Source organism: Atractosteus spatula, chromosome 17 (assembly GCF_055471065.1).
Source record: "Atractosteus spatula isolate fAtrSpa1 chromosome 17, fAtrSpa1.hap1, whole genome shotgun sequence".
NCBI classification, from domain to species: Eukaryota; Metazoa; Chordata; class Actinopteri; order Semionotiformes; family Lepisosteidae; genus Atractosteus; species Atractosteus spatula.
The window spans coordinates 12,780,095-12,791,728 of record NC_142722.1 but is presented as its reverse complement, the minus strand read 5'-3'; the positions used below and the strand labels follow the sequence as shown (position 1 = coordinate 12,791,728).

At 37.5% G+C, this 11,634-nt stretch overlaps 1 protein-coding gene across 1 annotated transcript in view; it reads left to right on the top strand.

The window, feature by feature from the left end:
* Positions 1-10,592: 10,592 nt before the first annotated feature.
* Positions 10,593-11,634, top strand: part of LOC148819143 (transmembrane protein 132C-like) — a 78,354-nt gene continuing 77,312 nt past the window's right edge. Inside the window, exon 1 of the mRNA XM_088935971.1 lies at positions 10,593-10,813. Within this exon, the coding sequence (XP_088792097.1) occupies positions 10,593-10,813 (221 nt within the window). The remainder of the gene's footprint in view (positions 10,814-11,634) is intronic.

Genomic DNA, 11,634 nt, shown 5'->3' with positions numbered 1-11,634 from the left:
GGTCAGCTTGTCTGGTTTTAAAAATTACATCTGGTTCGCTCCAAACAGGGGATTTATATCAAACCTCTGAACTTCTCTTTCAAGGAGATACTGTTCTGTTTCACCCAAAGGTTTTCTCCCCTACAGACCTAGTTCAATATTATCAGTATCGCACATAGGTTGTGGAATCTCGTACTGCCAGTCTGAAGAGTCTTTAATGTTTCACGCTATGTTATCTTGGTATTAACTCTGTCCTGTCTGGAGAATTGAAATGCCAAGGCAGAACTTTTCACTCAGTTTCTGACAGAGTTTCAACACAGCTCTGATACCTGTCTGTTACCTGGACAATCTCCCCATCCTTCCTGGTCGAGACTGATTCATGAGCTTGATCAGGAGGAAGGAAGATTTCTCACCTGATTCACATGCTTCTTATGATCCCAAAAAGGTCATCAATGGGAGATCTTTATAAAGAGTTGATTAGCTATCAGAGATCTCCTCCTCCTTTAAATCTCCTCTCTAGACAGGAATCACTCTGCTTTGTTTAATTAATTGGTCTTTTTTGTTTGAAAGTTCTGTGCCATAAAAGGGGAGTCCTGGAAGGATTCTTTTAATGTCATTTCGATAGCGACATATTTTGTTTGCATACGCTTCATGTTCGTTTTCAAAAAGGTTTTTGGTTTTTCATATGCTTCTGAACACACGGCCTGGTTTTGTTTCTCCCCATCCAACAATTAAAAGCAATTTTCCAAGTGTTGAACTTAGCTCAGCCCCGGGCTCGTGGTTACTGTGTAATAGTGGCCTGTTTATTACTGTTGTATGTTTATCTGCAATTCTCATCACGTGTTGGGCATTAGTGCTTAGAGTCTCCGGTTAAATCCTCTTGTTGTTGGAGCAGTGTCTGTATTCAGCTCCATTAGACAATGCTTATCTTTTACAAATTCTCAAGCATTCTGCAGTGGGAGGGGGGATCTGTAAGGGAAGTGATTGGGCTTAAAGGAAGCTATTGGTATAAATAAACTTAGTCTCTGACAGCGGAGAAAAGGGCTGAAAACCCTTTGGAATACCAAGTGTCATCTTCCCTAGACTCAGTGTTATCATAGAGATTCTGCATTTCTCCAGTCAATAACACACACTGCACTTCTAAATGAATAAGCATCATTTAACTACCTGTAAGCTGACAAAACCAGTTGACCTAGTATAGTTCCTCTTTGCAGGGGTTAATTTTTACTCCACAGCTCTGGGTTATTTACTGTGTGTGTCATTGGCTTACATGGTTTTAGGCAATGTCTATGCTTTTTTTTCTTGACATCTTGTCTTTACACAATTGCATTCATCTGGTAGAGCCTTCAACAGAAACCCTTAATACAAAGTTTATACATGTTGATATAGTTAATACAACGACTGTGTGAAAAATGTTGGCGCAATTGTTTGGCGCAAGCTTATATAATAAAGAATTTCGAATTAATTAAGGATTTAATTAACAGATGAGCATACCTGTGCAAATGAAACTTTATTGCAATTGCTATGTACTATACAATTTGAACCTTCACACTTCCACACAGCAATATCACACTTGTTCTTGTACAGGGAACATGGAAATTGTTACAATCTGGATATGTTTTCAATTAAGTAATGTACATATAGGTATACTGAGAGGAAATTTGATATTAGTAACTGAGTGCAGCTTTTTGGTAGAAACGAATGAGAATTGTTAGCTCAAAGTACAAGTAGCAGATAATAGACAACTTAAGATCAAATTGTCACAAAAGAGATTAGGCTGTGCTGTGCCATAGCAGACCAATAGCCTAACTAAATCTGCACAGCATAATTGTCTATGTGTTTGACAGGCCAGGCCAGACACAAAAAACTTAAAGCAAATTAGCTTCAGAGTGTCACTTGCATTCTAGCATTATCTGCTGTTCACAGCTCAGTGAAACTGCATTCACTTTCAAATAGGTTCCAATATAATTGATAGGTTTGTTTACTGGTATGCAAACATCACCTGCAGATTAACAACGCCTGCCCTGTGGTGTGTACAACGCCGCAGAAAACAGCATAACACGCAAGAGAACATGTTTTATGTGTTCAGTGATGTTAGATTGTTTACCAAATGCAGGGCATATCTCAGAATTAAAGTGGTACAATAAAGGAAGAGAGAAAAGCTGTTACTGTTTTTGGTTCAGACATTGCAATGCTGTTATAAAACAGTTTCTTCAAAGAACATGCATATGACACATATGACACAAATAAAGCAGATGACACACATTACTTTACAGAAGTTTGCAACAAAGAGTGTAATGATTTAATTTATAATTAGCAGGATCATCATAGCAATTAAAATGGTTGTGTCAAAGTACTTCAAAGTCTTCGAGTTGAGTATCCCTGAAATATGTAAATACCACATACTGTAAAAGTAGTACTGTATATACAGTATGTGATATCATATTCATTTAGGAAACTGAAATCGGACAATGCACACAAAATTCAGTGCTAGGGTTTTCATGACGTGTGTCGGTATGTTTGAATATTAAATACGGTTGCTCTTTCCTATATTTATTGCTTTCAGTTTATAAAAACTAATTAGAACACATACTTCTTAATGGAGCAAAATAAAACTACATTTGCATTAAAACATGCAAAGCAGTTTTTATTAGGTTTTAAAAGCTCTCTTTTTGTCTTACATGCAGTACTTCACAGTAACACAGATCTTTGTAATTTTAATGTGAACACTGATCCGTAAAAATTAACTTTAATTATTTCATTAAAAACAAAGGAAATGAGCAAAGGAAGTACTAGGTAGAATGTATGATGTGATGTGAACACTGTACAAAGTTTACCCGTTGGTACTGTATACAGTATGTTCAGTAGGGGAAAGGTTTTACATTCTCAATCACTGTTGAAATAATTCACAGCCCTACTAAGTGTTACCTGTTTATTCTGATTACAGTGCAGTTGATTATTGCTTCTGTTTTTATTAATTATTTAGAAAAGCACATTAGTAAATAGTTTTCATTATGCTTTTATTATAAACAGAGTGATGTACAGCAGCTACACTTTCCTCCAAGTACAAGTACAAACCAAGTGTGATTTAGCAAATTCACAATATGTGCTTATGTAATAATTCATATTCAGTATATGGGTAGATGGATATATATTCATAAAAGGCTGCATGAAAGAGATCAATTAATGTGTTAGAAATATAAATTTTAATGCATATTTCTTATGCTATGTTTATAAAAATATTTGAGATGGGGAAGAAGTGAATAGTTTTTTTTTCTGACATACAGCCAGCACATTTTAACAGTATAGTTGTCCTTTTGATTGGTTGTATTCAGTTCACAGTTTTGAAAAAAAAAAACCAGCTCAGAAGCCAAGAATTCTTTAGTTGCAGACTCAGGTCTGGCCTAAAGTTTAGTTTCTATTTAGTGTGTACTTAGAAGAAAAATATAATAAGCTGGCCTGATAATGTGTCTTTTAAGACTGTGTTATGAATTAAAACGGCAAGCAGCGACTACAAGGCAGGACACACCCTGGGCAGGATACCAGTCCATCACACAGACACACAAACATGTACACGCTCAGACAAGGGCCATTTTTCCTAGAAAAACTCCACCCAGACAGCACCCCAGATCTGGAATTGAACGCAGGTCTCCAGGACCTCAGTACTGCGGGGTAACAGCAATAAGCAATGGTTTTTAGAGTAAACATAAACATGACGTGACTCATCCAATTATTTTTTGTTGATGATACATGTTTAGGTAATAATTGTTCATGTCAAAACGAATCGTATGATGATGTGGTCTTTCAATCACTCAGTGCATAAGGTCCTCTAAAATGTTTTTAGAGCTCCATTGTGGCATTTCTGCACTGTTAGATGCAGAAGTGAGCTTATAGAGAGGGTACACACTTACTTTTCCTTTTGCTTTTCCTTTTAAGTAGTTGTCACTTCATAAAAAACAACACAAAACACAAACCTTATCCAAGCTTTTGTGTGTGGCTCTCTGCACATTCACCCATCTCATTTGAAGACACTTGTAACCCATCCTCCCACCTCCAATTACTGCTAACAATATGTTGCCTGGAGCACACTGTATATTTTTAAAATAGAAAGAAGCTATTCAGGGTCACAGTGTCTTTGATGTTTACTCAGAATCACAATATATCAGCTTTCTCATTAAAATGGTAGATCCACTTATAAGACCAACAGCAAGGCAGATAATACTGCTATTTATCTGTATTAATTTCCCTGTCTGTATTGTGTTTGTGTAGTTAGTGGGTCATTTGTAAAATCATTGTACTTTTGGATGTTAAGGCCCAGCTCGTGGAAGAAGTGTGCCCTGTGCGCAAATTTACAAGACAAGCAATTGGCTGTATTGTGTTTTTGCAGTAATTTAGTTATCTCAGTTATCAGGTGAAATTGATTCAGTAACTTGATCACTGTCCTTTTGCTTGTGATTTTGTAACATGTAACCAGCACGTTGAAGTTCAGTGCACTTGCTGAACTTTACCTTTGTGTTGCATACAGTAGTTGCCGAAATAGGTAGACTTCTTTTTGCTTTTATGATGATCAATTTCTGTGGGGTTTCCTTTAAATGGTAAATCTGTTGCATGACCAGAAAAAAATAGAATTAAAAGGTCAATTTTGAGATTTAATAGTGTTGTAGCTAATGATACATAACGCATAGTGATTGCTCTGTACTAGAAAAATTTAAAGACTAAGACATTTAAAAGTGTCCCTTACTTTAAAACCTTACAGAAGTCTACATTTCTTTGCTCATATACATCACTTAAGATGTTGCCTTAAACAATTGCTTATATTTTTAAAACAAGAAGAGCAAAGAAGCATGAAGATGTGCCAGTGGTTTAGTGAACCCACCTGAATGGTTCACACATAGTCTGAATTCCCTCTCCTCTAATTAGCTTGGGTTCCTTGTTTGGTCATTCCACTTCTGTGAAAGGCCTGATCTGAGAAGAGAAACAAGAAACAAACAGGGCGACAAATTGATTTAACAAGCTGCCAAAGGAGATGCCAAACTGCAGGGGCCCGAGCCGTGGCCTCGTCCCTCAGCGAATAAAGGCAGTTTCCGAAGCTCAGGAAGGCGTGGAAGGGGGAATTCTTCGGCGCTGTCATGCCTTACATCCCTGAAGAGCTTTGTTCCGAGTGGCTCCTCTCTTAGCACCAGTCAGAAATTATTCCGCCTCAGCTACTTAGCATCTGTCCCCAGCCTCTCCCTTCATACAGTACAAACACACTTGCCATTACCCAGAAGGGCCCAGGCTGCGCGGTTAATCCGCAGGTGGAGACAGAATGGATATCAAGTATCTCACAACTACCCACCTCCTGACGGTTTTCAGCTGACACCTGCACCTGGGGAAAAAAGTAAATAAATAGAAGAAAGCAAGTGACAAGAAAGCTGCTCCATGAAGCCGCGGCCAGTGAAAATGGGAGCGAACGCTGGAAATGAGTGTGGCCAGCAGTTCTTTTTCTGGTGGGATCGAAGGAGGGCAACCGCAGCTCCATGGAGGAATGCGAAGCAGCAGCTGCCGGGGGCTTTGGGGAGGCCGAAACAATTTTCTGTGCACAAAATCAGTCCTAAGGACCTCTAATGAAACGCTGAAAGTTGCCCCCCCTTCTTTCCCTGGTGACACTTCGGCATATTTCCTAACATCGCTTTTCATCTTAAGCCGAAAAGCATGTGAAATTTTGCCCTGATGAGGATGCGGCCCACGTCCCAACGTGCCTGCTGATTTGCGATGCTGCGCTGGACGGATTAATGAACAGGAACGCACTGGCTGAGAGTCCCGACCCCCTGTTCTCCAAAGGAGCAAGTCTCCGCTAAGTCAGAGGACAAGCCGGCTCATGATTGGAACGCTCTCAGGCTTGAACTTATTGGATTTCATCTGAACAAATTTATTTCTCACGGTTCCATTGAGAGACAGCTTTCCATTTCCAGTTATGTAGTCATTATTTATTGAGGAAACGGCTGTGATGGGGCTTCGTTGGTCCCTATAGACCAGGGCTAAGTGGTCAGATTTAGAAGGCATTTACAACTGCTTCACCCTGTCTGAGGAGAGTGAGAAAGCAGGTTTCAACAGATTTTAATGTGTAATGTTGTCTGTGGATTAAACCTGATTTCTGCACTTTGCAGAGATATACCGGTGTAGCTTTACGTCACCATACTGTATATACTTGAATGGATTGTGTCAATCACCCCAAGTAGAACTATGTTTTATATCATCTGTACTGTATTTTTTTTATTGCATGTATGGACTGTATATTTTACTTTATTTTGTTCCCATGTCATAGACTTCCTTTTCAGGACGAAGCCGTTGATTTTAAATCCATATTAATTGAGTTCCCTTACCTCTTCTGGTCTGGGGAAAAAAAACATCATTATGTGTAAGCATAAGCCATGCCTGTTGAAATAAAATTAAAAACAAATTCAACTAATCAGTATGAATGTGTATAACAGGTAACACAATATACTGTACAGTAATATACTGTAATATAATGAAATATAAATCACAAATGTCTTTTATTTGTATGTCTATAAAAGGTATAGACTTAATCTTTGTTGCTGTTGTGGGTGGCATACAGTATATATTATTGAAAATAATCAAAATTCTGCTGGTCTTGGTAAGAGAAAACAATGCATTTATTTGTAAATTTGTTATAAGTATAATAACACTCCATGTATAGACAGTTCAAGATATTCACCCCACTTCCTTCTGCAGAACGTAAAATGAATATACTCAGAAGACTGAGAGCTCCTACCCTAAAATGACCCTAAAAAACCGTACTCTTAGTTCATTCAGTGCTGCTCCAAGAGTTTTCATCTGGCCCAAGTGAGACCACAGAAACAAAGGAGTACACTTCTAGTCTGGTAGTGTACAAAATCAATACACTCGTTTCTGCTGTTCTCTGGAGAACTGCAGGTCTGCTTTTAATTAAGCATTATTTCTAATAACAGTAGACTTCCAATTTGTGCTTGCTGCAATCTGAAGGGTCCCTATTCTTACAGATTTTTCTAAAAGCTGTTGTCCAGCTAGAGAGGATTGATATTCCTTGTCCTAGCCCACTGAGTATAGCATAGTTTCTTATGTATAAAAATCTGCTTTGAATATAATAGAGCATGATACCTGGAATCAGGGATGGTACAAATACCACCTTTTAAACTTGAGTGTATTGATAGACAATGTGAAATAAAACCCACCCATCTGTATTATTATAATCAATTACAGAAATCCAGCCTCTTTTATCTTGGTGGATTGCTTGTGTGCCAGTTGACCCTTACTGTGGTCTTGAGATCGTAAATACTAATTTAATTAATGTGGAGGTTACTTAAGAATGGATTAAATTACATCCATGTATTGATGCTGTGGAAGACAGACCTGCTGCTAAATTGGATTTTGCTGTAGGTGGCTTGAATGTACTTTTTAGAATTATTAGCCACTATAATCTAATATCAAGTGTCGCAATGTTTGATTAACCCTTGCATCCTTTTCTGCATGTTTTGTTGTTCCTTTTCCCCATAAATTTCTGCTGTTAGCAAGTTTCATTTGGACTCTGCACATCATGCATGTCAGAACTGAGAAAATATGTCCTTTTCCTTTCTGTTAGATGGAGGTTCTAATTTTCAAAAGTGTAGCGGACTAATTCTGTTCATTTTGAAAACCCATTTGGCAAACCTTGGGTTGTCATATGCTAGAACAATTTCTTATATTACTGGTATTTCCTAAAAGCTATTTTAGATACCTGGTTTTCCAATTTTTGGGATAAAGATATTAAAATGACAGTATGTGCAAGATATGTAATAGATGTACTGTATTGTAAACACACTGGGAGCCATTAAAAATGCCCCAAATGCTATAGGTTCCAATGCTTATTTGTTGTGTTACTTAATGCTTCTCATGATTGATGATATATGCATACATATTACATATTTCTTCATTCGCAAAAGAAAGTTATAGCAAGAGAGGAGAAAAAGGAGTGTTGAGATTCTTGAAAGTAATCAGAAAACTTTTCATGGCTCCGAGGATCTCATTAAGTCTCTGATGAAAGTGACATGGTGACTGTAGAGCTGTGAAGGGAGGAGGTCAGAGTTCAAGGGCGACCTCATAGCAGTGCTGAAAGCCTTTCCTGTGCTCCTGAGCAGGATACTCTTTGATGTCCTGCACTAGGGGTGTCAGTGTTAAATTCCTCACTGCCTTCAGACATAACAGTAGTGTAGAATTGCACGGCACCTTTCAGAGGTGAGGAGTTCTGTCTCTCCGATTCAGAAGCTGTGGTCTACCCACAGCTTACATAAAATATTTTCCTTAGAGGTGTTAAGGTTTGCCAAGCCTGGGGACAAGACCTTTAACTTCCAAAACCTGGTGTCATGGGATTAATCACGCACATCTAACATGTCAGAGAAATGTTGTTTAAATGTGCTTGGTAGGCATAAGTAAAAGAATAAGCATAATTGATCTAAAATCATTAGATGGATACTTCTGTTGAATCAGATGCTTGAAAAGAAAGAAGCTATTCACTCATTATTTCAGTGAATTTCAAAAAGCACCAGGTGGAATGCTTGAGGCTAGGAAACAATTAAAGGCTAGCAGATCTTTAGCTTGGGGCATGTTATCTGATCGGATCTAATGATTAAAACATCTCTTAAAATGAAATGTATGTTAATCTTTTTTTTATTATACCAGGACAATTCAGATGAGAAACTCATAGGTAAAAAGTTTCAAAGTGCCTGCTTATGATATGATAGTACTTAAGAACTCTTCAGCTGGAACATAATTGAAAGCTTTAAGGTGAATTTGTTTCTTAACTGTTTAACGGCAGCAGTGTGTGAATGCCATTATATAATGAGCATATTTGTTGGATATTAAGCCCATAATCGGGGACCTTGAGAAATGTCTAAAAGTTAGTCAAAACAACATTAATGCAAAATGAAAAAAAAGAGATTTTAGATGGGAAAAATATCTAATTTAATAAAGAAACTTCTTATTTTCCATCACAATTAAATCCTTTCTGAAATTAGTTTCCAGTTATAAGTTTTATTTTATCTTTAACATAAAAACACCAAAATAAAAATAGGGAGTTGACCACTTACACTCTTGCCATCTGCCTCTTGCACAAGATGTAATCCTTGTTTTATATTTGAAATCTACAGAACTCCACAAACATCACAAATCCCAATTCTACATGTCCCCCTCTTTCTAAAATCTGCCACAGGTTTTATATTTAGCAAACTAACCTGAATGAAATAGAATGCTATATATATTTGTTTTCTCATATCACAAGAATACCCCATAAACATCACAAATCTAAGTCTTGCATAATTATTTCCTCTACCTTGCTGACTGACTTAATATTTTTTGAATATAAGCTGTCCCACCCTGCTAAATCGGATACCAGGGTGCAGGTGGTAACTTTGTAGTTGTAACTTTTATACCCACAGATAATGGAGACCAACAGACTTATTCTGTACATCTGTTATAATAAACAGCAAAGCAGCTAGCAGATGTCTGTGAGATACCTGTTTAACACATCACTCCTACTTATTAAAATTTAGTACCAAGTGTTTGGAACTCAGTTGATTCTCACACAGAGTGTGCCTGCTTTAGCTTGCCTGGTGGCTGGCATTACTACCGCTTGTCAAGCGTTTGGGTTGCTTCTTCAGTTGTCAGCAGGGAAAGAAGCAGGAAAAACAGGTTAGCAAAATCACAGACAAAACTGGCAAAATCACAGACAACACGGCCTTAATCCTTGGTCCACTATCGAGTTTGAAAAGCAAACCTCTGCGATGACATTATGAACAGAAATTCCAATGTTAAAGAAAGTGTGTGTGAGGCTTTCTGGGATGATGCTTTCAAAGGATCATTGCTATCCAAAACACTCTGAGAGAATGCAGCCTGTATAACACATGACAAAGCATGGGCTAAGTATCTAAAATGATAGTGGAGTAAAAGGTACAGTAAAACGTTATCCATAAAATGCAACCTTGAATTTAGACATTATGCAAAAAGACCTCACAAAAAGAAAGTCTTTGACATGGGTATTTCTTCATTCTTTTCTTAGAAAAAAAAGTTCACTAAAATGTTAGGAAGCAAATTAAGTAAGAGAGAGAGGTCCAGTGTAAAGGTTCACATAGGATGTATTTGTGTTTCTGCTCTTGGAATTCATTCTTAAATCCCAGATGAGGGTTAACAGTAAAATGGTTTGTTAATTTCTCCAGTGGATAGGATTGTTTGTGAGTGGAGATTAAATGTTGACACCTTTTTTATTTTCTTGGCCACTGTTTCCCAACATCTAGCATTTGATTTCAAAGCTACCAGAACAGGAGAATACATTGTACTCCTTTACATTGTGGAAGGAGAATACTGTATTTCTTTTATAAGTCAGGTTACCAAAATGAGTGAGATATTTCAATAATATTCTTTCTCTACTTAAGTCAAATACAGAACCTGTATGTAAAGTTTATACAATGTTTGTTTCAAATCACACAGTGGATTTTTAATTTGCGGTTCTGCAAGAGCCGAAAGTATTGATGATGAACACAATTATTCAAAGTCCTGTTTTTACAGCAGGCCTGAGATTCGGAAGTAGTGCAAGATTAAAAATGATTGTTTGGGAAGTTGCTCCCAGGATTGGGAATGCCGTTGTCCTGAAACTGGGTGTCTGTGTTTCTCTGAACAGGGTGAAGCTAAAAGAAGGGGTAACTTTTTTGGGTGCACGGTCCAGTAACCCAGTGTTATGGACAGTCAGTCAGGACACAAGGAGCGAAGGACATAGAGTCATCACTCTCCATTGCCGGAGGAAAGAAAACAGTCCACTGGAAAGGTAAGTTTCCTTGTAATGTTAAACCATAACCATGTAATAATATTAGGTAACCACACTGTATTATTATTAGGCTGGCTATTTAATGTGCATTTCCATCTATTCTCCTTTATTCTCCTTAACATCGTTGGCATTTTATAATGCAGCCATCTGTGTGAAATATTTGACTCAGGGGTGTAATAGCAGTATTTCATCTGGGATTTGAAGCCTCTGTTATACAAAGTCCTTCCACTGACTCATCAGGAAAAAAACTCTTTGACTGTTTTCAACTCTAAACCTACTCTAAACTCACCTTTTTACAAGGGCCTGTGTCTGACTGCTTTACCCTTTATCCTGTATGTCCCTGTGTCATTTTGTTTTGCTTTTTTGTTTTGTATTTTGTCTTCTTTATCACTATGTACTATGTCCTTAGGTTTGGAAAGGTGCTTTATAATAAAAACAACAACAATAATTATAATACCTTGCAACTGTGGGGAAAACTGGGATAAAGTAACTTACTCAAAGGTACAACACTAGTGTCTGCAAGAGGGATCTGACCTCACAGCTTATCACTTATGATATCAAAGACATACGCACTGTGCTGTTCTGCTCTCCTTTCTTTGTTATATTTTAGAAAAAAATAGCACTACAGAGGATGTGGTTACTTCTTTGGTGAACATGGTAAAATCAATAATCTCCATCTGTTAGTAGTGTTTAACACTGTGTGATTGCTTTTTCTACAGGTATCCTTCCAACACCTCAGCTGTTCAGGGTTTTTAGTATTTTATTCAGCTCTTAGCTACTCATCTTCTTAAGTATGCTAGATGTTACAAATTCATCCTTCA